Source organism: Phyllobates terribilis, unplaced genomic scaffold (assembly GCF_046119375.1).
Source record: "Phyllobates terribilis strain yellow unplaced genomic scaffold, ASM4611937v1 Scaffold_3__8_contigs__length_932513732, whole genome shotgun sequence".
Classification (NCBI taxonomy): domain Eukaryota; kingdom Metazoa; phylum Chordata; class Amphibia; order Anura; family Dendrobatidae; genus Phyllobates; species Phyllobates terribilis.
Genome location: NW_027362763.1, coordinates 697,795,564 through 697,822,428, shown reverse-complemented (window position 1 = coordinate 697,822,428; position 26,865 = coordinate 697,795,564). Strand labels below are relative to the sequence as shown.

The 26,865-nt window shown below is 45.6% G+C and overlaps 1 protein-coding gene across 1 annotated transcript in view; it reads left to right on the top strand.

The window, feature by feature from the left end:
- SPATA17 (spermatogenesis associated 17) overlaps positions 1-26,865 on the top strand; it is a 330,558-nt gene that overhangs the window by 105,759 nt on the left and 197,934 nt on the right. The window contains exon 5 of the mRNA XM_073671928.1: positions 18,761-18,864. Within this exon, the coding sequence (XP_073528029.1) occupies positions 18,761-18,864 (104 nt within the window). The remainder of the gene's footprint in view (positions 1-18,760; positions 18,865-26,865) is intronic.

The window sequence follows — 26,865 nt, the reverse complement described above, 5'->3', positions numbered from 1 at the left end:
CTGCCCGGTGAAGCCGGGAAACTCCAGTGTCTAGGACCGCTTGGAGAGGTCGTCCTAGGCAAAAGTAAATCCTCTCCCTTCTTGACTTTATCCGTCTCTATTTCCTGTGGAGAGAACCGCTTCTTTGTAACCGCACATCCGGATTCAGGAGCCGCTGGGAATCTCTTTTCCCAGTCCCTTGTAGAGAAGTATCAGATTCCTACCAAACCTCTGGCTGAACCATTGGCAGTCGCTTCCGTGGATGGAAGACTTCTTCCGGTGACCATCTTGCTCGTCACAGAGCCCGTAACCCTGCAGGTGGGAATGCTCCACTCAGAGAGGATCTCATTCCATGTGCTTTCCGGACTCTCTCACTCCCTTTTGTTTGGTCTACCCTGGCTACAGAGACATGAACCCGTTCTGAATTGGCAATCCGGTGAGGTGCTCCGTTGGGGGCAGGATTGCCACAAGACCTGCCTGGTCCCGGTTCGCCCGGTTCGATCTCCGTCTACTCCGGCTAATTTACCTGGTCTACCGGCACCTTACTGGTCCAATGCAGATGTCTTCGACAAAAAGGAAGCAGAGACACTGCCACCTCATAGGCCATATGATTGCCCTATCGACCTGGTACCCGGTGCCACTCCACCCCGTGGGCGTATTTACCCGTTGTCGTTGGCCAAGACCCGGGCCATGTCGGAGTACATAGAAGAAAATCTGGCTAGGGGATTCATCCGGAAATCTACCTCCCCGGCTGGAGCCGGATTCTTCTTCGAAAAAAAAAAAGACGGTTCACTACGCTTCTGTATCGATTATAGAGGACTCAACCAGATTACTATCAAAAACAAATACCCCCTGCCGCTCATCTCAGAGCTGTTCGACTGCCTTAAAGGCGTGAAGATCTTATCCAAGCTCGATCTTCGTGAGGCGGATAACTTGGTCCGGATCCTCCAAGGAGACGAGTGGAAGACGACATTCAATACCCGGGACTGCCACTATGAATACTGTGTGATGCCCTTCGGTCTCTGTAATGCTCCAGCCGTCTTCCAAGTATTAGTTAACGACGTCTTCCGTGACCTCTTATATTATCGCGTGGTGGTGTGCCTGGACGACATCTTGGTCTTCTCTTCGGATCTTCCCACACAACGGAGGGATGTTTGTCAGGTCCTGCTTAGGCTCAGGCAGAATCACCTATATGCAAAATTTGAGAAATGCCCCTTCGAACAGACCTCTCTTCACTTCTTGGGCTACATTATCTCTAAGACTGGTCTACAGTTGGACCCCGAGAAGGTCTCTGCCGTCTTAAAGTGTCCCCTTCCGGAGGGGTTGAAGGCGATTCAGAGATTCCTGGGCTTCGCCAACTATTACCGTCTCTTCATCCCACATTTTTCTTCCCGGACTGCTCCCATCTTTGCGCTCACCGAAAGGGAGCAAATCCTAAGGAATGGCCGTCCGAAGCGGAGGAGGCCTTCCTCTCCTTAAAACAAGCCTTCTCTTCTTCCCCAGTGTTGCACCGTCCGGATAGCAACAAACAGTTCTTTCTGGAGGTTGATGCTTCCTCTTCCGGAGCCGGAGCGGTGCTCACCCAGAAATATCCGTCCGGGAGAATGGTAACCTGCGGCTTCTTCTCCAAGCTCTTCTCCTCGTCTGAGCGCAACTACTCCATAGGAGACTGAGAACTGCTAGCCATCAAATTGGCGCTGGAGGAGTGGCATTACCTGCTCGAGGGGACTCTGCACCCGGTGGTCATCTATACTGATCACAAAAGCCTGGCATATCTACAGAATGCCCAAAGACTCAATCCGCGTCAGGCCCGGTGGTCTTTGTTATTCGCCCGCTTCAACTTTACCGTACATTACCGCCCGGCGGACAAGAACGTTAAAGCCGACGCCTTGTCCGGATCCTTCCTGTCTTCCGATCAAGAGGAGGAGCCTATACATATCATCGATCCCTCCAAAGTGATGAATGTGGCCCTCTTGGACCTGTCTCATCTCCCACCCGGTAAGACGTTTGTAGCGGTTCCGGATCGTAAGAAGGTCCTTCACTGGGGTCATTCATCCAAACTAGCCGGCCATGCTGGCCAGAAGAAGACCTTCCTGCTCATTACCCGGCATTACTGGTGGCCTACCCTGCGCCAGGATGTGCTAGACTTCGTCACGGCCTGTTCGTATTGTGCCCGCAACAAGGTTCCCAGACATCTTCCAGCTGGTCATCTCCTGCCTCTTCCCGTACCTGCTGCCCCGTGGCAACACATTGCTATGGACTTTATTACTGATCTCCCTGTTTCTGCTGGTTGTACGGTCATTTGGGTGGTCGCTGACCGCTTTTCTAAAATGGCTCACTTCATCCCGTCTGCATCTGTGCTGGCTAAGTAGTTCATCCATCACATCTTTCTTCTCCACGGCCTACCCCTCCACATTGTGTCTGATCAGGGGGTCCAGTTCACTTCGCGCTTCTGGAGAGCTACGTGTAAACTGCTGGATTTCTCCTCTGCTTACCATCCGCAGTCCAATGGCCAAGTGGAACGTATCAACTAGATCCTTACCAGCTTCCTCCGGCACTTCGTCAACGCTCACCATACCGATTGGGTGGAGCTCCTACCATGGGCTGAGTTCTCCTATAACAACCATGAGAGCGAATCTTCTTCCAAGTCCCCGTTCTTTTTGGTCTACGGTCAACATCCCCGGATTCCTTTTCCCTTTTCCACTTCAGTGGACAACCCTGCCTCGGAGTCCCTGGTCAGCAAATTTTCCACTATTTGGGAGGACACTAGATCCGCACTTCTTCAATCCTCCGAGCGGATGAAGAAACATTCTGATAAGAGACGTCTGGATCCGCCTCAATTCCGTTCGGGAGACAAGGTTTGGCTCTCCTCCAAACATGTTCGTCTCAAAATACCCTCCTATAAGTTGGGTCCACGGTTCATCGGTCCATTTGAAGTCCTCAAGCAAATCAACCCAGTAGCCTACAAGTTAAAACTCCCGGCCACCTTACGGATTCTCAACTCCTTCCACGTATCTCTACTCAAACCAGTTGTGCTTAATTATTTTTCCGACAATCCAGGTACTTCCCCAGCTCCGGTCTCCGCTGAGGACGTCGTATTCCCTTCTTTGTGTGGTTAGTGGCGGCTAAATAAGTATTTGATACACTACTGATTTTGCAAGTTTTCCCACCTACAAAGAATGGAGAGGTCTGTAATTTTTATCGTAGGTACACTTCACCTGTGAGAGACAGAATCTAAAAAAAATGCAGAAAATCACATTGTATGATTTTTACATAATTAATTTGCATTTAATTGCATGAAATAAGTATTTGATACAATAGAAAAACAGAACTTAATATTTGGTACAAAAACCTTTGTTTGCAATTACAGAGGTCAGACGTTTCCTGTAGTTTTTGGCCAGGTTTGCACACACTGCAGCAGGGATTTTGGCCCCCTCCGCCATACAGATCTTCTCCAGATCTTTCAGGTTACGGAACTGTCGCTGGGCAGCATTCAGTTTCAGCTCCCTACAAAGATTTTCTATTGGGTTTGGGTCTGGAGACTGGCTGGGCCACTCCAGGACCTTGAAATGCTTCTTACGGAGACACTCCTTAGTTGCCCTGGCTGTGTGTTTTGGGTCATTGTCATACTGAAAGACTCAGTCATGACCCATCTTCATTGCTTTTACTGAGGGAAGGAGGTTGTTCGCCAAAATCTCGAGATACATGACCCCATCCATCCTCCCTTCAATACGGTGCAGTGGCCCTGTCCCCTTTGCAGAAAAGCACCCCCAAAGTGTGATGTTTCCCCCACCATGCTTCATTGTTGAGACTGTGTTCTTGAGGTTGTACTCATCCTTCTTCTTCCTCCAAACACGGCGACTGGTGTTGATACCAAAAAGTTCTATTTTGGTCTCATCTGACCACGTGACCTTCTCCCATGCCTCCTCTGGATCATCTAGATGGTCATGGGCAAACTTCAGACGGGCCTGGACATGTGCTGGAATGAGCAGGGGGACCATGCGTGCCCTGCAGGATTTAACCCATGACAGTGTAGTGTGTTACTAATGGTAATGTTTGAGACTGTGGCCCCAGCTCTCTTCAGGTCAATGACCAGGTCCTCCCGTGTAGTTCTGGGCTGATTCCTGACCTTTCTCAGAATCATCCTTACCCCACGAGGCGAGACCTTGCATGGAACCCCAGACCAAGGAAGATTGACAGTCATCTTGTGTTTCTTCCATTTTCTAATAATTACGCCAACAGTTTTTGCCTTCTTACCAAGCTGCTGCCTATTGTCCTGTAGCCAATCCCAGCCTTGTTCAGGTCTACAATTTTTCCCTGGTGTCCTTAGACAGCTCTTTGGTCTTGGCCATGGTGGAGATGTTGGAGTGTTATTGATTCTGTGGACAGGTGTATTTTATACAAGTAACGAGTTCAAACAGGTGCAATTAATACAGGTAATGAGTGCAGAGTAGGAGGGCTTCTTAAAGAAAAACTAACAGGTGTGTGAGAGGCAGAATTCTTGCTGGTTGGTAGGTGATCAAATACTTACTTCATGCAATAAAATGCTAATTAATTTTGTAAAAATCATACAATGTGATTTTCTGTTTTTTATTTTTTGATTCTTTCTCTCACAGGTGAAGTGTACCTACAATAAAAATTACAGACCTCTCCATTCTAAAGCTGACACCCTGCTGCATCAGTCACGATAAGTGTTGGCACCGACCATGGCCGTTTAACCCCTTATATGCTGTCAAAAGAGACAACAGCATCTAGATTGTTATCAGAGTGTGGGGACTCCCTCTTTAGCCCCATTTCCATCCTGAGATCACGATTGTGTGATCCTGACGGCTGCCAGGGAAATTCACAGCCTTAAAGTCTGCCGGCTATAGTGACCTGTTCAAACATTAGCAACATTAAGGTGGTAAAAATAACCTTTTTCATTCCTGTCATGCCACTTTGCATTCATTTCGGAAAAAAAAATAAAAATTTCTGCTACAAATTTGAAGCTTTAAACATCCTTACAAAATAAGAGAACATTGTACAGATGGTGCTGATGTAAAGTAAACGCGAGGGAAATGTTATTTATTAACTGTTTTGTGTGGTTTGACTGACTGGATTAAAGGGATAATTAATCAAAGTTGTAAAATTACTAATTTTTAGAAGTTTTTGTAAAATTTCTGATATTTTTATAAATAAACGCAAAACACATAGACTGTAGGGAGTCACTCAATCTGGTCAGCAATAAGCGCTAGGTAGCGTTCACACAGGCAATGCCATTCTGGTCCAAACGTGCTACTTTTATTGCTTTCCACAAGTTGCTCAGCACCAAAACAAACTCATAAACATGAATCCCTAGCCTTGTCGAGGCACTAACTAAATAGTATAGATCCTGACTACTTCAGACACCACTGAGCTAGTCACAGTTCGGTCAAACAAAACTGCCATAATCCATAGCAACCACTGATACTTGCAGTTTGATGAACACGGCCTATGCAGACTCTTCTCAAAGAGATTCTGGCTTGTTTCTCTCTTCAACTTCAAGACACATCCAGTCTGCTCATCCTTCCCAGCAGACTGATTCAGATGAACACCTAGCCTGTTTATACGCAGAGCTAGCCAGGTGTAACTAATCAAAGCCTGCAGAGCTAGGGTTTAACCCTGTGCTACCTGGCATTGCTACATAACCTAAATCTACCATTATCATAAAATATAATGTGTCACAAAAAAGAACATCTGAAAATCACAGGGATATGTTGAAACATTTCAGAGTTATTGCTACATAAAGTGACACGTCAGATTGGAAAAAATTGGCCTGGTCACTAAGGGGTTAAGGAATCTCCTGTTTTTACTCTTATCCCCCACATAGAATGAACTTTTGCTTTAGAACGATCTACAAACCTCAATTCTTAGAACAGCCTTGCATTGACAGCAGTAGCACTGAACAAGTAGCAGCATAGTCGTAAACCAAGTCAAGGATAGTCACCAAGAGAGCAGTCAGGATAAGACAGGTCAGATGATGAACCTGGAATGTAGTCAGGAAGAGAGCCAAGCTATGACAATTTCACCCCTCAGTATGTCTTGGGAAGCAGTCATTGACAGCTCAATCATACATTCTGGTGCAGGGGCGTGCTGAGCTGTCTGTGCAGTGATTGACAGCTCAGTCATCCAGTCTGATGCAGGGGCGTGCTGAGCTGTCTGTGTGGTGATTGACAGCTCAGTCATACATTCTGGTGCAGGGGCGTGCTGAGCTGTCTGTGCAGTGATTGACAGCTCAGTCATCCAGTCTGATGCAGGGGCGTGCTGAGCTGTCTGTGCAGTGATTGACAGCTCAGTCATACATTCTGGTGCAGGGGCATGCGGAGCTGTCTGTGCAGTGATTGACAGCTCAGTCATACATTCTGGTGCAGGGGCATGCGGAGCTGTCTTTGCAGTGATTGACAGCTCAGTCATCCAGTCTGGTGCAGGGGTGTGCTGAGCTGTCTGTGCAGTGATTGACAGCTCAGTCATCCAGTCTGATGCAGGGGCGTGCGGAGCTGTCTGTGCAGTGATTGACAGCTCAGTCATCCATTCTGGTGCAGGGGCGTGCTGAGTTGTCTGTGCAGTGATTGACAGCTCAGTCATACATTCTGGTGCAGGGGCGTGCTGAGCTGTCTGCAGTGATTGACAGCTCAGTCATACATTCTGGTGCAGGGGCGTGCTGAGTTGTCTGTGCAATGATTGACAGCTCAGTCATACATTCTGGTGCAGGGGCGTGCTGAGCTTTCTGTGCAGTGATTGACAGCTCAGTCATACATTCTGGTGCAGGGGCGTGCTGAGCTGTCTGAGCAGTGATTGACAGTTCAGTCGTCCAGTCTGATGCTGGGGCAAGCCATGGATGAAGGTGTAAAAACGGTGGCTCCGTGGTTAGAACTGTTGCTTTGCAGCTCTGAGGTCCCGGGTTCAAATCCTACCAAGGACAACATCTGCAAGGAGTTTTTATGCTCTCCCCATGATTGTGTGGGTTTCCTCCAGGTTCTCTGGTTTCCTCCTACACTCCAAAGACATACTGATAGGGAATTTAGATTATGATCTCCAATGGGGACAGTGATGATGATGTCTGTAAAGAGCTGTGGGATATGATCGCGCTATAATAAATAAATAAAAAAGCAAAGGTGCGCAGTTGGAAGGAGTTGCAGCCACCTAGAGAATTTGCTGCAGTAAGCTAAAGTCAGATAAAGTTTGATAAAGAACCAGCGTCTTTGGGGATCTCCTGACACTCCCTACAGCAAATTTCAAGGCGAATGAGAAAAAGTTGTATTCAACATGTCTCATTTTTTGCTCCTTTTGAAGATATGTCACTACCAGAGTTTTCTGGACAAGTTTGCATGTTATCGGATGCGTTAAGGAAGAATATGACCTGAACAAGCTTTCTAATGTTTGTTACCAGCTTGAAAAGTAGGTCATCATCTAAGTACAATCCGTAAGATAATCAGCTCATAAAAATCCATCCACGGCCATCTTTGTCTACATTAGGCACACTTATGATGTGGTTGACATGCAGTCTACAAGTGCAGTAATTGACTATCTGCCACAGCTGAAGGTCTACTTGACCTTTCATAGTGACAACGGGCGTATGGAATCCGCTGACGATGTAGTTACATCCTACTTTTTTCAAGCATAAATCATTTTTGTTCCTACTTTGGTCCAGACGCCGTACCTAGGACGCACACACACACACAAAAAAAAGTCAATTAATAGTTCTCCTTTAGATTCTGATTTGTAAGGCTTGAGCGCCTTGGCTGATATAAACTTCCTCCGCGAAGACTCAAGACCGTTAATCAAGAGATTTTAAGAACCGTGACATCTGTACGTCTCTTCAGAAATGTCAAAGAGCAGCAGATATATGCCCACCGCAACTCAACCAGACACCGGGAGTGGGAATCATGGCATCCATATCGAGGACTGGTGGCAATATAAAGGGTACTAAAATAGTATTAAAAGATAAGCAGCACATAGAAACCTGACTCTAGAGACTTTCCTACCGGGATCCGTGGTGGGGGCCATTGTTATTTAATGTGTTTATATGAATGACATTGAAGAGAGAATTGTGAGTAATGTTTCAATTTGCGTAGATGATAGTAAATTATGTGTCAATGTAAATACAGGGGAGGATGTAAATTGATTATAGAAGGACATCTACTTGCCGGCAAATTGAGCAAACTAAGGCACAGATGAATTTCACTGTAGATAAATGGTCTGCAAGGCACTTGGGTTGGAAAATTCTTAAGCAGAATATTACCTAAATTGAATTGAAATAAATAGCTATTCCGAGGAAAGGGACCTTGGGATTTCATAGATAATACACTGAAAATAGCTCGTTGACACAGATCAAGTCTATTGGGTCTATGGAATATTCTTAAGCACCAAGAAGACATATTTGTTTCACTCGGTTTTGTTTTATTATTATTTACTATTTGTTTTATATATTCTACATTTGCGTTTAGATTTATAAGGAAACTTTCCAGTCGAAATTGCAACCTTTTCTGCCATTTCTACTATCTATTATCATAAACATGGGGCGGACGGAGCAGAGTAACACATGACTGAACAAAGGGTTTCTGTAGACTGTAACCATGGAAACATCTAGGTCTGCATTTGAACTGTATACATAAAATGGTAGATTTGCAAAGTTTCTTTTTTATTATTATTTATGCATAAGAGCAATACATATACAAAGATAAATTGGCTGCCAAATTATACACATTTTTCAGCAGCAGAAGGGAAGGAAGGGAGACACAGATCCATTACTAGTGGGTAGGTGGAGCCCCACAGGATAGTTCACCTCAGATTAGAAAAAGTGACGACCGGCCCCTCCAGCTTAGGCTCCTCCTACTCCCATGTTCCTCAGTCTGAAATTTGAGGTCGCAGAGGATAGTCGCTGCCTTTGCAGCTCCTCAGAAGAATTTTTTATTTTACTCCAGAGACCTGGACCCCCCGTGGTCTAGAGGTCTCAGGGGGTCTCGGCGCTGCTGGGACCCCTGACCCTCCCCTGGCGGATCTGTGTACCCCCTAAGGAGGTCCCCGCAGAAGCCTGCCAGCCCCGGGGGATACAGGGCGCTCCCTGGCGGAGATGCACACCGCTTCTGTGGGGTCCCTGCGCGCTCCGCCGTGGGGGGGAGCAAAGGGCCACGGCGCCACACATCCCTGGGGGTCCCTGTGGCGCTCAGTTGGGTAAGTGCTCTCTGTGGTCTGAGTGCTTCAGCGGCTGCTGTGGCAGCCGCTGTTACTGTTTTCAAGTGGTGACTGCTTGTTTTGTCCCTGCAGGAGGATATCTCCGCTGCAGACGTTTGTGTTATCGGCAGGGGAGCAGGGACGGAGGAGCGCGGGCTCTGTTGGTAGCGGCGGCGGGGGGCGTGGCTTCGCGCCTCTCTGCTGCCTGTCATCATAGCTCAGACAGGAAGTGCCAGGAAAGCACACGCTGGAGCTGTCCCAGCCCCCTCTTCTTCTTCCGGCCATTACCTCGTACTACCTCCTGCTCCCTGCTCCCCGCTCTCTACACCAGACACCGAGCACTGTGTAAGGAAGAGCAGTCACCCCGGCCAGCTGGTGAGTCACTTCTGTTTTTAATGAATATGAATAGCGGTACCAGAGCGCCAATAACAGGGCAAAAATATTAAAAGGACTGATCTATTGATACACACAACGCGTTTCGGTGGACACAGCCACCTTCATCAGGTGTGACAAGCAGCAAACAATTGATCCTTATATACATTTGACTAGGTATACAATTACTAAAAAGGGGCGGGGCCAGATACAGAGTAATACCTCTATATTAACCCCTTGAGTTCATATATGCTCAATAGAGTAAAAAGGATTGTTATAAATTAATGCCTAATGAAGCATATAGGGTTCTTATAAATTTTACATAATCAAAAAAAATTACAATCAGTTTCTATCATTATAATTAGTGAAAAGTAGACGAAGAAAGGAAAGAGAAAAAAAAATAAATTGTTTTAAAAAAAATATATTTATTTTTTCTCTTTCCTTTCTTCGTCTACTTTTCCCTAATTAGAATGATAGAAGCTGATTGTAATTTTATAACTTTATATTTATACATTGTTTTATGTTGTATGTAAAAATTATTATTTTTTTTTATAATATAAAATATAGGGTGGTAGATGACAATATATCCTATTAAGTATTATGATTATAGGATTCACAAGTTTTTATACTGCGAATCCTTTTTATAAGAATCATAGAATGGTAGAGTTGGAAGGGACCTCCTGGGTCATCTGGTCCAACCCCCTGCTCAAAGCAGGATTCACTAAATCATCTCAGACAGATGTCTGTCCAGCCTCTGTTTGAAGACTTCCATTGAAGGGGAACTTACCACCTCTCGTGGCTGCCTGCTCCACTCATTAATCACCCTAACTGTCAAAAAGTTTTTTCTAATGTCTAATCTGTGTCTCCTCCCATTCAGTTTCATCCCATTGCTTCTAGTCTTTCCTTGTGCAAATGAGAATAAAGATGATCCTTCTACAATGTGACAGCCCTTGACATATTTGTAGACAGCTATTAAGTCTCCTCTCAGTCTTCTTTTTTGCAAGCTAAACATTCCCAAATCCTGCAACCGTTCCTCATAGGACATGGTTTGCAGACCAGTCACCATTCTGGTCGCTCTTCTCTGAACTTGCTCCAGTTTGTCTATGTCTTTTTTAAAATGTGGTGCCCAAAACTGTACACAGTATTCCAGATGAGGTCTGACCAAAGAGGAGTAAAGACCGATAATGACTTCACGTGATCTAGACTGTATGCTTCTGTTAATACATCCCAGAATTGTATTTGCCTTTTTTGCTGCTGCATCACACTGTTGACTCATGTTCAGTCTATGATCTATTAGTATACCTAAGTCTTTTTCACATGTACTGTTGCTTAGCTCTATTCCTCCCATTCTGTATATGCTTTTTTCATTTTTATTGCCCAGATGTAGTACTTTGCATTTTTCCCTGTTAAAAACCATTCTGTTGGTTGCTGCCCACTGCTCCGGTTTATTTAGGTCTTTTTGAATCCTCTCTCTCTCTTCTCTAGTATTAGCTATCCCTCCTAGCTTTGTGTCATCAGCAAATTTAATCAGTTTACCCTCAATTCCTTCATCTAAATCATTGATAAAGATGTTGAACAATACAGGTCCCAGGACGGAGCCCTGTGGTACCCCACTTGAGACATTCATCCAGCTGGATGTGAAGCCATTTACAACCACCCTTTGAATCCGATCACTAAGCCAGTTATGAACCCACCTAACAGTTGCCTTGTCCATTCCATACTTGGTCATTTTTTCAATAAGGATGGTGTGAGATACTTTGTCAAATGCTTTGCTGAAGTCAAGATGTACTATATCTACAGCATTTCCCTGATCCACCCAGTCAGTGATTCTGTCATAGAAGGAAATTAAGTTAGTCTGACATGACTTGTTAGTTACAAACCCATGCTGACTCTGGTTAATCACTTCATTCTTATCCATGTACTTACATACATGTTGTTTAATAATTTGTTCAAATATCTTTCCTGGTATAGAAGTCAGACTCACCGGCCTATAGTTCCCTGGGTCCACCTTCTTCCCCTTTTTGAAGATAGGAACAACATTTGCTCTTCTCCAGTCTTCTGGGACTTCTCCTGTTCTCCAAGAATTTTCAAAGATTATGGAGAGTGGTTCTAAAATTTCTGCTTCATTAGGCATTAATTTATAACAATCCTTTTTACTCTATTGAGCATATATGAACTCAAGGGGTTAATATAGAGGTATTACTCTGTATCTGGCCCCACCTCTTTTAAGTAATTGTATACCTGGTCAAATGTATATAAGGATCAATTGTTTGCTGCTTGTCACACCTGATGAAGGTGGCTGTGTCCACCGAAACGCGTTGTGTGTATTAATAAACCAGTCCTTTTAATATTTTTGCCCTGTTATTGGCGCTCTGGTACCGCTATTCATATTCACTGATTGTCCCTTTCCCCCTGTTGGGGTGCGGTAGAGCTGCCTTTAATCTATTGTTCTTTCACCTGTGGGAGCAATTTAATTAGAATTACTACCCTGGTTTTCCAAGCTGCGCTGCCCTAACCCCTCCGGAACGCTGCCAGGGGTGTTGGTGAAGCTGGGCGTCCATCTCGGCGTTACATGCTACTAACCTGACCACGTGATCCACCACCGAGAGATCGGGATCTGTGAACGCCGCTGGAAATAGATGACAGCCACCAATAGAGCGGAGCTTGTGGAGCTTTACACTGGGGTTGTGCAGAGGTGCACAACTTCACAAGGTTAGTAGCCATCCCCACACCCCTTTAACAATTGCAATACTGAGTCACCCATTGCGCCTTGTTCTCTCCTCTCTTTGCTTCTGTTTTTAAGGCAGAAGATTCCTTTCTCACACTATTGCAGCGCAGAGCACCTTACTGCTGGCCTCTTAAGGCAGACAGGGTGTGCTATATACAGCGCTGCTACTTCCCCGCTGAGGGACTCGCACACCGCTATCCTTCTAAGGCAAAGGCGTATTGCATGGTCAGCAGCATTAACCCCTTCTGAGGGGTCTGGCCTCACCAGGGCAGTTAACCCTTTCTGGACCCTAGTCTGTTAGGTTAACTTTTGCTCTGCAGGCAGCTGGGGTAGCTCTTCTCCCTTTAAGGAGGAGCTTTAACCCTTCAGTGTTTGGGGGTTTTGTGTGTAGGAACAGGCTGTGGTAGAAGAATCACACATCCTCGGTTCCCGTACCCATTGTAAGGGGTTGTTACCGCCCTATACACGACGCTCGCAACTGTGTGGGGGCATGTCGGATCAGGGACCAGGGGGCGCGGACCTCTCTCCCGGTCCGCTTCAGGATCGGTCACGCGTATCTGATACGCCGGGGTCTTCGACAGCGCCAGGTTCGACACTGGTCGGGGGTCTCAGTGATGTTAAAGTGGAAGCGCTCACTCGCTCCATTGACAGTCTGTCTGACCTCCTGGGTCATTGGGTATCAGCTAAGTCCCAACCGACGTCACGAGGCAAGAAGCGCCACAGGCCTGTGGTGGCGCTGTCTCCTCCGCGCAGTGCGTCAGAGGCTTCGGAATCACCGACATACTCTGCTGGTGAGATCTCCGATTCTGATGAAGAGGATCGGCAGGGTCGCTCTGCTTCGCTTTCGGGCCGCGTGGACGCTTTTATTGGGGCTATGCGGGAAGCGTTACAGCTGTCTGAAGAGGTGACGAGGCGCCCTGGCAAGTCGGCCCGGCTGTATCAGGAGTCGCGACGGGCTCGTTCGACGCTGCTGGCGCATGATGAACTTAACGAGGCGGTGGAGAAAGAACGCCTGTGTCCGGATAAACGCTTCCAGGGGATGCGGTTTTTTGATGCCCTGTATCCCTGCTCCACGGAGACGATCGCTAATTGGGTCCCCTCTCCTGAAGTGGACGTGCCATTGTCTCAGCTGAGCAAATCCTCTTTGCTTCCTGTTAAAGGGAAGGCGAGTCTACAGGACCCGCTGGATAGAAGGACGGAGTTAGCGGCGAAGTCCATCTACGAGGCCGCGGGTCATGGATTCCGAGCGGCCTTGGGGGCCATGTGGGCTAGTGAGGCTTCTCTGCGGTGGTTGGATCAGCTGCGGACGGCGTGGCAAGATGGGACTCCGCTGTCTGAGGTGGAAAGGCTCTTCCAGCTGTTGGAAGAGGCGGCCCGATATGGCGGGGACGCAGTGCTGGATGCTACTTCGGTTTTGTCCAGGGCTCAATCCTCGGCCATCTCAGTCAGGAGAGCACTGTGGCTTAAACAGTGGACTGGAGATGCGGTATCCAAACAAGGGTTGCTGAGTCTGGCGTACAAGGGCGGTCAGCTTTTTGGTTCGGACCTCACGGAGCTGATTGCTAAGGCCAAGGCCAAGGATTCGGCTTTGCCGCAGCGGAAAGCAGCGGCTTCTACGTCTGGCAAGTCAAGTGCCGGTAGTGGTCGTCGGTCCTTTCGGCCCAGGGGACGGTTTGGTCAGCCCTCTTGGAGATCGGGTCGTCCCTCGTCTTCCGGGAAGAAGACCACCCAGAAATCCCGTACACCCTGGAAACAACATTTCCCTCATGACAAACGGGAGGTTGACAAAAAGCCCGCTAAGGCGGACTGACGCCAGGAACCCCCTTGAGGGCTCTCGGGTGGGAGGTCATCTGCTTCAATTCGGGTCGATTTGGGCGTCCAGCATATCGGACGCCTGGGTGATGCGGGTTATGTCGGCAGGCTATTTCATAGAGTTTCATTCTCGACCCCCGGACAGATTTCGTCAGTCACGCATCCCATCCGAGCCCAAGCTGGCTGCCGCACTGCTGCTGGAGGTCGACTCTCTTCTGCAGCAGGGGGTGGTGGTTCCGGTTCCGCCGGAGGACTGGGGAAGGGGGTTTTACTCCAACCTTTTTGTGGTCCCCAAAAAGGAGGACAAGTTTCGCCCCATTCTGGACCTCAAAGAATTGAATGTTCATGTCCGGACCCCGAAATTCCATATGGAGTCTCTTCGCTCTGTCGTGGCGGCCCTGTCGCAGTACGATTTCTTGGTGTCGATCGACATCCGCGACGCCTATTTGCATGTCCCTATCGGCAGGGCTCACCAGCGCTTCCTGCGTTTCGCCATAGGTCAGGCCCATTACCAGTTTGTGGCCCTACCATTCGGGTTGGCCTCGGCGCCCAGGGTTTTTACAAAAATTCTGGCGCCGCTCATGACGCTCCTTTGAAGGCAAGGAGTTACGATTCTCCCCTACCTGGACGACCTGTTAATTGTGTCATCCACAGCGGAGGAGGCGGTGACGGCTCGCGATCTCTCCCTTCAGCACCTGGAGGACTTCGGGTGGCTGGTCAATTGGAAGAAGTCGTCTTTGGAGCCGTCGCAGTCAATCCTGTTCTTGGGGATGCTTTTCAACACGGTTCGAGCAGTGGTATCCCTGCCTCCGGACAAACAAGCGAACCTTCGTCACCATGTCCAGGATATGAGATCGGCGATGGCGATGTCCCTTCGGAAGTGTATGCGCCTTCTGGGTCTGATGGTGGCAGCAATGGAAGCGGTACCGTTTGCACAATTTCATTCCCGGGGTCTCCAAAATCTTATTCTGACCCGTTGGGACCGATCGCCGGCTTCGCTGGATCGCTGTGTCGGTATCTCCCGCAGGGTGCGAGAGTCTCTTGAATGGTGGTTACGTCCGGAGGCTTTATCCCTGGGGAAATCCTTCCTCCTCCCACGGTGGTCGGTCATTACCACCGATGCCAGCCTGACTGACTGGGGGGGGGGTGTTTGGAACGATCTCTGGGTTCAGGGGGTCTGGTCGTCAGAGGAGTCGTCTCTGCCGATCAACATCCTGGAGTTGAGAGCGATATTTCTCTGCCTCCGACATTGGACGGTCCCCTTGAGCGGTCTGCCGGTCCGGATTCAAACGGACAATGCGACAGCGGTCGCGTATATCAACCATCAGGGCGGGATGAGGAGTTCCAGACTCATGATGGAGGTCTCTCGGATCCTGGTATGGTCCGAGTCCAGGGTCCCAGCTATCTCCGCGATTCACATCCCAGGAGTGCTGAATATCACGGCGGACTTTCTCAGTCGCGAGCAGGTGGATCCCGGAGAATGGAGTCTTCATCCGGAAGTTTTTACACTGCTGTGCTCCCGTTGGGGCACTCCCCAGGTGGACTTGATGGCATCCAGGCTGAACGCCAGGGTTCCGACGTTCATGTCCAGGTACAGGGACCCGGAGGCTGTGGCGGTAGATGCTCTAGTGGCCCCATGGGACCAGTTCGAGCTGATCTACGTGTTTCCGCCGGTATCCTTGCTTCCTCTGGTCATCCGGCGGATCAAACTCGAACGAATTCTGGCAATTTTGGTGGCGCATCATCATAGAGGACAGCCATCTCTGTGATACATACCTCCCATCAACTATATGTCCGTTAACCACCTTACAATTGATAGAAAATAGTTAAAGGGGTTTTCCACTTTGAAGAACTGTTAGGCTATGTGCCCACGATGCAGAAATGAAGCAGATTGTGCATGCGTTTTTCCTGCAGAATACATGTGGAATACATGCGGATTCACATGCGTACCCACATGCGTTAACGCATGTGTTTCCGCATGCGGACTGAAAAGCACTTTCCAGGCGATAACATCACTTGGAAAGTGCTTGACAACTAGGTCACACTGTATAAATCCATGCAAACTGCATGGATTTATACAGTGTGACCGTAAAAATAAAAAAATAAAGCTATACTTACCTCCGATGCCGCCGCGTGTGCCGTCGCGCTCCTTCCTGGTTCCTTCCTGGCTTGCCGGCATCTCGCGAGACAGCCTGCGGTCACATGACCGCAACGTCATCTCAGGTCCTGGAAGGAGAAGCGCTGCAGGGGCCGCCGGACAGGTGAATATAAGCTTTATTTATTATTTTATTCTTTTTTTCACGGGTACAATGGTGCCCAGGTCTGGATGAGAGTCTCCTCTCCTCCAGAACTGGGTACCATACGCACATTGAACAGCATATAATCCGTTTGTACAAATGTACAGACACGGATTCTATGTGTCTCAAAATTAATGAACATGCTGCGGATTTATGAGCGCTGCCGAAACGCTGCGGAAAAATCCGCAGCATGTGCATTGACATTGCGGAATGCCATTGGGGACCATGGGGTGCGGATTACCATGCGTTTTTGATGCGTTTCCGCTGCGGAAATTCCGCAGCATAAACGCATGAAAAACGCATCGTGTGCACGCAGCCTTAGGATACTAATAATACAACACACAGAGATAGTACTCACACTCCCCTGATCCAGCGCTGCTGCCCCGCTGCTGCTTCACTATCTGTGTTTTAGCTTTAGCAGTGATTTCACAACTACATCTCACATCACGACTGCGGCCCATCACTGAGCACTGTGGCTCTGCTGATGTAGATGTCACTAACCGCCAAGTGATTGGCTGCAGCGGTGATGTGCGCTGTAGTTGTGACGTCACTGCTGCAGCCAAAATACAGAGGCCGCCTCAATGGCAGGAAGCTGGCGCTGGATCAGAGAAGGTCACTACTCTCTCTGTTTGTTGTTTTACTAGTATCCAATCGTTTGGGGATCACTTTATTAAAAGTGGAAAACCCATTCAATGGTGTATTTAAAAAAAATCCAAATATAGCCCCGGATCAGGCTTTGGAAAATTGTTATCACTGGAGAAAACTGTGGGTGGCCATACTTTTTCTCCACAGTTGCCACCGTAGGGTAAATCTAGTAATACTGTACGTTTCCGCAATTCATATGAATGAGTGACAAGTAATTCATGGAGCATTCAGCTCCACTCATAGGTTCCAAGCAGTAAATTCTCTTATATGATCTTTCTATGTCATAAAGCAGAGAGCTGATTTAAAGAGGTTGTTCACAACTTTTACATTGATGGCCTTTCCTTAGGATAGGTCATCAATGTCTGATCGGCCGGGGTCCGACAGCCGGCACCCCCATCGATCAGCTGTTATCAGTGTCGGTGGCGGCCGGTGCCACCTGGAAATGCTCTCTTGCGGAACTGCTCCGTCTTCTGGTAGTGTTCGGACTTGGTACTGCACATCTGCCTCCCATTCAAATCAATAGGAGGCGGATCTGTAGTACCCTGCGGCGGGTACTACAATTGTATGGCCAGCTCTGCAAGTAAGTACTTCCGGCCAACACCGAAAGCAGCTGCTCGGCGGGAGTGCCAGGTGTCCGACCAATCAGACCTTGATGACCTATCCTAAGGATAGGCCATCAGTGTAAAAATTGTGGACAACCTCTTTAATAATACAAATCCTTTAACACCAAATCAGCGCTAACATTAATGCCCCCTACCTAATATTGTGTACTGCATGGCTACAGAGCACAAAAAAACATAAGCTGCGATGTTCTGTGTGTTCTGACACCTTTCTATCGTGGGCAGCATTAAAGGATTATTTCCAAATTAGTAAGTTATCATGCATCTATAGACCCCCAACGATCCCGAGAAAAGAGTCTAAAGCCCGGGAAGTGGACACTGCAGAATCCCCTCTTGACCTCTGTTCCATTCATTGTCTTTGGGACTGCCGGTAATAGCTGAGAGCTGTGCTCAGTTTTTCCAACAGTCCCATGGACAATGATTGTAATGGAGGGCCAATATGTTCACCTCCACTTCATTCAAGAAGGGGCTCTGCGAGTCCTGGGTTCCAGAGTCCTGTTTTCAGGAACACTGAAGGTCCCAGCAATCGGCTGCCCACAATCGGTAAGTTATCACCTATTCTAGGTAGAGGGAATAAATTAATATTTTGGGCATAACCCTTTATTATTTTTCAGCAATTTTGGCTACTTTATCTCTTCTGCGAGATTGGACCATATGGACCAAATCTTCAATCCATACACATAAGTGAACCATGACCCTATCACTGATTCACTGGTGGTCCTTGCTTGGACGGCTTTTCGCAGGCATTAACCACTAGATCATGAACACCCCGCTAGGCCTGCTTGTTTGGAGATGCTCAGTCCCAGTCGTCTAATCATCACAATTTGGCTCCGATCTTTCCATTTGCCCATTTCCAAAACATCAACGTCAAGAAGTCACTGCTCACTTACTGACTAATATATCCACCCCCAGACAGGCGCCATTGTTATTCATTTCACTTATCAGTGGTTTAATTGTTATGCCTGATAATAATCTATAATATGTATAGCAAGTCAGACAAAGATAAAAACCTTCTGAACAAATATGATGAAACTGTTCTCAACTACAAAGCAAAACAAGACAAAAAGAATGTAAATAATTTTTGGAAAGTAATTTCAATCTCATTGTCTCTTAAGATTCAGAAAAGATGGCGTGGCTATTACATCCGGAAATACGTCCACAATTACTACGCACTGAAGAAATATCTGGAAGGTGTTGCCATGAAAAATAACTTTGTAAGGTAAGAATGTAAAACCGTGGACTCAGTGTTCATCATTTTCCTGGATTCTGCACAGTTCGTACATGTCACCTTTGTTGTGTGCATGCAGTGCGTTAGCAAAAAGTAGTAAACTTGGAGGGTGAGGAAGGGAGGATCAGACTACACAGGGTTTGTTTGTAGTCTGTAACCATGGAGATCATAGATCATACAAGCAAGCAGTAGATATTCTTTTTCTTTTGAAAAAGACTACTTGCAAAGTTTTTGTTAACTGTGGAAGACTACATTTCCCATCAAGCTAAGCGCTGGCCTTTTCGCTTGCCCTCTCTCCATCTAGCCATGCCCCCATTTTCAGTTTAAAGAGGGTTTGTCACCAGGTCAAAAATGGACAGTTTTTGCTCTTATTTGTATCTCTCTGTTCCCCTGAGAATTCCCAGTTGTGTTTGTTTTATAAATCTGCTGTACGGTATAGATATATGGGCCTTTTTATCACTGCAAATTTTTTTGGTCATTACAAGAGGGCGTGGCTTACAGGGTCATTATGCAGAGCCGCCTAAAGACACCCCCCCCCCGAGGATCCTGTAAGCCATGTCCCCTTATTAAACATCACAAAAATTAGCGTCAACTAAAATTCTCATATCTCTGGAACCATACGGCGGATTTAAAAGTAAAATACAAATAATAAAAAAAAAACAGAATACTCAGGGGAGCAGCGAGAATAAAATAAGAGCTAAAACTGGACACTTTTGACCCGGTGACCCGTCCTTCTATCCCACCTACTCCTTCAGTCTAGCACTGCGCATGTCAAGGTGGCATCAGTGGTGACGTTGCAGAAGAGAAGGCAGCACCCAGTGTCCATCACATCACTGGAAATAGAAGCGGAGCGATTATGTGATGCACAACAAGATCTGGAGATTGGCACTAGATTAGTGAAGAAAGTTATTTACACATCCCTTCATTGGAAGACTTAGGAAAAAGTTTAAATAGTTCTGGACAACCCCTTAAATTAGAGGTGGTACAAATCGATTTGGCGGCCACGTCAGTAATCTGTTGCTGCTGGCGGGAACCCTGTGAACCGCCTCTCACCTAACTGCATCTGTGGCTTTTCTTTTGATCAGATGGTCTGGTGCGATGTCATCGTTGCGGTGTGACGTATGTGTAATGTTTCGCCAGATTGGGTAATTAAAGAGAAAAGTCGCAGATGTCATTAGGTAAGAGGGATCCTGTCTGATGGTCACAGATTACCAACGTTGCCACCGGATCGGGTCCTGAGAATCAGTTCGCATTTATCTGTTCCTTTAAGGTATCATTTACATTACATCCAACGCAGACAGTAACCTACAAATAAGCAAAATATCAGTACATCCGCCAAAAAATCAAGAAAGATATTTGGATTAATGCAATGCAGCTATTTTTCGGATTCTGTTTTCAGAATATGTAATTGTCATTTCGAGCGTTTGCATATTTTTGATGTGCGCCGTATCCAAAGCCTCCATACCGTATACTCCCAGGATGGAAATGATTTGGTGAAGGTCAAATTTAAATGATGAATTCACAGGACAGACTTTTCAGATAGCGGATAACTAAAGGTATCAGATGTGTATATTGTTTGTACGGGAGCGGAAATCTCTTTTCGCCGTGCATTTGTATTTCCCTGCGATCTGCATTCTCCCCAGACGTGTGCCAGCATGTGGCCTTGTTTACAAATTACAACACTGTTCATTATAAAATCCAATTCCGAAATCCTTTCTTCCTTCCTCCGTCTGAAATATTGATAGGTTGAATTATTTACTTCTCGTTCCTGTTACAAAATACACCATTTTGACAAGTGCTATCAGGACTGGTAAACTGGTAGCGTTAGAATACGTGTGTACAGAATGTGATATCAGCCTCGCGATGACGTGAGCTTTTATAAAAATAGCCATGAAGCAATCCATACCCGTTATTTTACGGGCGTACGTTTGCTAATGTGTTTGCGTAAACTGCACTTTTTTTAGCCTCTGGTTTCATCCGCAAAGAACAGATGTGGTCTCCTCACTAGAAACGTTTCAGAGGGTCTTGAAAGGGCAACGTGGCTTTGGGTGGTCTAAAAATGCACTGTGGGATGTGCTAGGTTTTTTAGAAGTTTACGAGATCCTCAACTTGCAGGACATCTTCGCCCCTGGAGGTCCCAGGAGGTAGATATTGTCGTCAACTTTCTTATCTCGATTTTACCCTTATATAAGGATGAAACATGGCTTGGATAGCATCATCCATCTGACTGTTATTAAGTTGGAAGGGTTAGAATGGTGATGTGAGTGAATGCGTTATGTTCGTCCCTTCGCTATGACACCAAAAATATATCTCGCATAAATATTGGATCAGTGCAAAACTTCAGTATTCATCACTGACCACTGGCTCCAAAAGGTCTGGGAGCCGTGCTTTGATCAGAAGAAGCTATAGCCTGGGAAGCATACTTATCCATCTCTGTGTAAACTAATCTCAGCCTTCGTGTCTTTTTCCAAGAGCAATTGTCATATTGTAACTACCTGGTCACTGCAGGAGGACCCTACTTCAATGAATGTTGAATCGTTAGCTCTCTCTCACTTCCCCAGTTATAATTAGTTTCTCTCTTCCCCTGCTGTATGTAATCCCATATTTCTGTGGGTCCCACCATTGTCACCCCAACTATTCCCAAGGACAGTGCTCTGCAGATCCCGTTGGATTGGAGCGATATTGTGTTAGCCTTCATTGTCTATGGGACTTTATCTCTGACCGTCCCACAGACAACGTTAAGAACTGCGTTCTCAGCCTCCTTAGCTCAGCACGCTGTTCAGTTCGGTAAAGTGAATATGCGACAGATCTCATTGTAGTCAGAGGGGTTCATTCGAATTTTCCAAACGGTGCAATATTTTTAATGAAACACAACTGTAATAATTATTTTTTAGAAATGCATTCGAGTAGAAAAAAATGTCCCAAAAAGTGGACAACCCCTTAAACTGCTTACTCTATACTATTTTACGTTTGAATTAAATATGTAATAAGCTCCCCCTAGTGGTGGCCACAGACAGAGGAGATTTGCATCTCTGTATTGCATATTTGACCTATTATAAAGTTATAGTGAGAATGTTATCATTACAGAATTTTGGAATTCTTTTTAGAATGAAAAACGATCGAAATTGTGTCCAAGGATGGACATCCAGTCAAGATGTGATATCAGAATTTCTTTATGCAAATTTCTTAATGTCTTCAGTAAATACTTTTTGTTTACTCTAATTAGACCCAATGATGCACCATACTCAAATGCCATGCATGAGTCATCATTAGAACTACAATTCTACCTCACTGAAAGTCGCTGACAGGGGGGAGGAGCGGAGCAGCTGGGTCAGGATTTGAAGAGGGGGATGACTCATGCAGGGAAAAGTGTCTTCCTTTTTCTACAAAGATCTTAAACCTAATGGAAAAGACTAACTGGGTAGAAAGGCAAAATGAGCAATTGTAAGTACACAGTGCTATATAATATGATGACTGCAGTATATTAAAACAAACTTTGATGGGAATACTTCTTTATAGAGGATCTGTATCCAGGTCAAAAGTGGCCAGTTTGTGCTCTTATTTTATTTTCTCCACTCCCATGAATTTTATGCTTTATGTTTATTATAGCTGCTTTAGGGTTTCAGGGATTTGGACCTTTTTATTTAGTGCTACTTTTCATATATTTTTTTTATTTTTCAAATAAGGGATGGTTCTAAGGATAATTATGCACAGCATGCTAAAGATACCCCCCCAAAAAATTCCTTTGAGCACCACCCCCTTGGTAAAGACAATAAAAATTAGTGCTAGATAAAGAGGCCAATATCTCTGGAATCTGGATATTAAAAAAAAAAAGCGCTGAATACTCAGGGGACCTCTTGATAGGTCTTCTTTAAAATGTGCATGCAAAGCCCTGACCCACATGTGCATACTTGCCAACCCTCCATAACATGCGGACAGTGTCAGACTGAAGAACATTGGGCCCACCAGAGAATTTGATTCTGAGGGCCCACCTTTCTCGCCCACTCAAGAGCCCCATAGCAGCTGCAAGGTTAGCACTATGAGCTCTCCTAAAGGAGAAGCCAGGACCCACCGGAGGATTCTTCAGTTCTCTGGTGGGCCAGTCTATCCCTGCATGCGGAACACTCTGGGAAAATAGAGGAGACCTTTCAGATTCACAGAACAGTCACAAAATCTCCCAGGTTCTTCCATGAAAATCAGCAATTGTGGAAGGTTTTTTTTCTGCCTTGGCGTCTTGGGGAGGGAGGGTCAAGGTATTGAGGGGTGTAGAATTGGTAAGGAGGAGGAGAAACATCAGTGGAGGGGATTTGACCTATGAAGGTGGACATAGACAATGCCAAAATTTGCGCACAACACAAACCATACCATCTCCAATATGCCCATATTGTGCCCCATATTAAGCACCATAATGTCCCTTATAAGCAATGCCCTTTCATTGTCAAGAGACCAAATTATGAGAACCAACGCTAATCTATATGTATCAATGTTACACGTACACCGCCTAAGTTCAGACTGGGGCGAGACCGGTTACATGAATTCTGGGGGAACCGTTACTCTGGGCGACCATAGGCTGCAGCTTTTCTCAGGCACAGGATAGATTCAATTGCTGACCAGACACATTTGACAAGAGTCCTCAGAAACGGTAGAACAGTAACATTTAATGAGGCACGGCCAGTGCAAATTAAGTGTCTCTTTAAGCAACAGGCTCCAGTAACAACAATACAATCTCCTTCGCAGCACAGTAGTACACAGTCTATCCAGTAGCACAGTACAGCACAGTTTTAATACATACACAACCACAGGCTTTTCCTTCATAAGGACTCAATAGTACACAGCATTCTTTATCCTACATGAAGATGGAGGGGGGGGGTTTCATGAGGGAGATGATCCCTATTACAGGATTCCTTCCAGTCCTTATCTTTCTGCCCGATAATACTCCACACTGTTATCTCAGGGAGTCTATCTGACCTGTGTTTAGCTTTCCTCCTGACCTAAATTCTGTTCCCTTGCCTTCTGTGAGATTAAGATCATATACCACCTTTCTCTTCAGCTCTAGCCAGACAGTAAACAACTTCCCCACAATCCCCCTGGGCCTCTGCTAAAACACTCCCTGTCTCCTGTGACTGTGTTAACCCCTCTAGTTGCTGGATGCTTCTGGAACACAACACTTCCTGTCTCCTGTGCTTGTGTTACTTCTAATAGTTTCTGGATGCTTTTGAAGCAACAGCACTACTTCTGCATGTCACACTCTTCCCTCCTTTTTGAATGTCGTCCTCGATATTCATCTTAATTGGTCAATCTGACCAATTCTGAGACAGTGGTGAAAGTTGAATAACTTCATATACAGATTGGCATTGTCAAATTGCTATAACGTTCATAAACATTGATAACAACCTATTCTTATGACCTTTTTCTTGTAGGACGCCTGTAAGAAATAAACAATTAAAACAATCATCATCTCTTCAGCTGGAGCTTTTCGCACGTTTTCAACCAGCTCTCTCTCACTAGGCTTTAGCAGTTCTTCGTTTCTGCAAAGTCTTTTAAGGAAAATCAAAGCATGAAAACAAGTCAATATCTTCCATACTGGCTCTCGTTGGTGAATACCACTCCAGTGGGCTTACCTGGTCCGTAGGCAAAGATATCTGTTTCCAGTCGACAGTCCTTGGCACTTAGAATCATAGAATCATAGAATGGTAGAGTTGGAGGGGACCTCCTGCGTCATCTGGTCCAACCTCCTGCTCAAACCAGGATTCACTAAATCATCTCAGACCGATATCTGTCCAGCCTCTGTTTGAAGACGTCCATTGAAGGGGAACTCACCACCTCTCGTGGCTGCCTGTTCCACTCATTGATCACCCTGTCAAAAAGTTTTTTCTAATGTCTAATCTGTGTCTCCTCCCATTCAGTTTCATCCTATTGCTTCTAGTCTTTCCTTGTGAAAATGAGAATAAAGATGATCCTTCTTCAATGTGACAGCCCTTGAGATATTTGTAGACAGCTATTAAGTCTCCTCTCAGTTTTCTTTTTTGCAAGCTAAACATTTCCAAATCCTGTAACCGTTCCTCATAGGACATGGTTTGCAGACCGTTCACCATTCTGGTCGCTCTTCTCTGAACTTGCTCCAGTTTGTCGATGTCTTTTTTAAAATGTTTTGCCCAAAACTGGATGCAGTATTCCAGCTGAGGTCTGACCAAACAGGAGTAAAGTCCGATAATGACTTCACGTGATCTAGACTGTATGCTTCTGTTAATACATCCCAGAATTGTATTTGCCTTTTTTGCTGCTGCATCACACTGTTGACTCATGTTCAGTCTATGATCTATTAGTATACCTAAGTCTTTTTCACATGTACTCTTGCTTAGCTCTATTCCTCCCATTTTGTATATGCTGTTTTCATTTTTATTGCCTAGATGTAGTACTTTGCATTTTTCCCTGTTAAAAACCATTCTGTTAGTTGCTGCCCACTGCTCCAGTTTATTTAGGTCTTTTTGAATCCTCTCTCTCTCTTCTCTAGTATTAGCTATCCCTCCTAGCTTTGTGTCATCAGCAAATTTAATCAGTTTAATCAGTCTATTCCTTCATCTAAATCATTGATAAAGATGTTGAACAATACAGGTCCCTGGACAGAGCCCTGTGGTACCCCACTTGAGACATTCATCCAACTGGATGTGAAGCCATTTACGATCACTCTTTGAGTCCGATCACTAAGCCAGTTATGAATCCACCTAACAGTTGCCTTGTCCATTCCATACTTGGTAATTTTTTCAATAAGGATGGTGTGAGATACTTTGTCAAATGCTTTGCTGAAGTCAAGATATACTATATCTACAGCATTTCCCTGATCCATCCAGTCAGTGATTCTGTCATAGAAGGAAATTAAGTTAGTCTGACATGACTTGTTAGTTACAAACCCATGCTGACTCTGGTTAATCACTTCATTCTTATCCAGGTACTTACATACATGTTGTTTAATAATTTGTTCAAAGATCTTTCCTGGTATAGAAGTCAGACTCACCGGCCTATAGTTCCCTGGGTCCACCTTCTTCCCCTTTTTGAAGATAGGAACAACATTTGCTCTTCTCCAGTCTTCTGGAACTTCTCCTGTTCTCCAAGAATTTTCAAAGATTATGGAGAGTGGTTCTAAAATTTCTTCTACGATCTCCTTCAGTACTCTGGGGTGTAATTCATCTGGACCTGGAGACTTGAACTCATTTATGTTAGCTAAATATTCCCTCACAATCTCTCTGTTTCCAGATAACTTGGATTCTTCTATTCCTTTAATAGGACAGTGAAGATCAGTTGATGTTACATTTTCTTTCTGAGAGAAAATAGATGCAAAATAGGAATTAAAAAGTTCGGCCTTCTCAACATCCTTTCTTACCATTTCACCATTTTCATCCTGTAAAAATCCTATAGCATCTTTGACTTTTCTTTTACGTTTGACATACCCCCAAAATCCTTTTTTATTGCTTTTGACATCTCTTGCAAGCCTTAATTCATTGTCAGCTTTAGCTAACCTGATACGTGCCCTGCAGGATCTGCAGACTGCATTATAATCTTCTTTAGATATGCCTCCCTCTTTCCATTTGATAAACATTTCTTTCTTTCTTTTTAGCATGTGTTTAAGTTCTGTGTTCATCCATCCTGGTTTCCTTAAATGCTTCCCATTCTTCCTACTTTTCGGGATTGTTAACGATTGTGCTTTGAGAATCTCATTTTTAAAAATTTCCCATCCTTCCTGGACATTTTTGTCCTTAAGGACATCCAGCCATTGGATCCCTCCTATTCTCTTTCTGAGTCGCTTAAAATCTGCCTTTCTGAAATCTAACCTTGAAGTTTGAGTCTTCACATGTCTTCCTCCTCTAGTTATCCAAAATTCTATAATAGCATGATCGCTGCCTCCTAGGGTTCCAGCCACTTTTACCTCCTCAACCATTTCCTCCCTGTTTATAAGGATTAGATCCAAAGTAGCAGATCCCCTTGTTTTCTCCC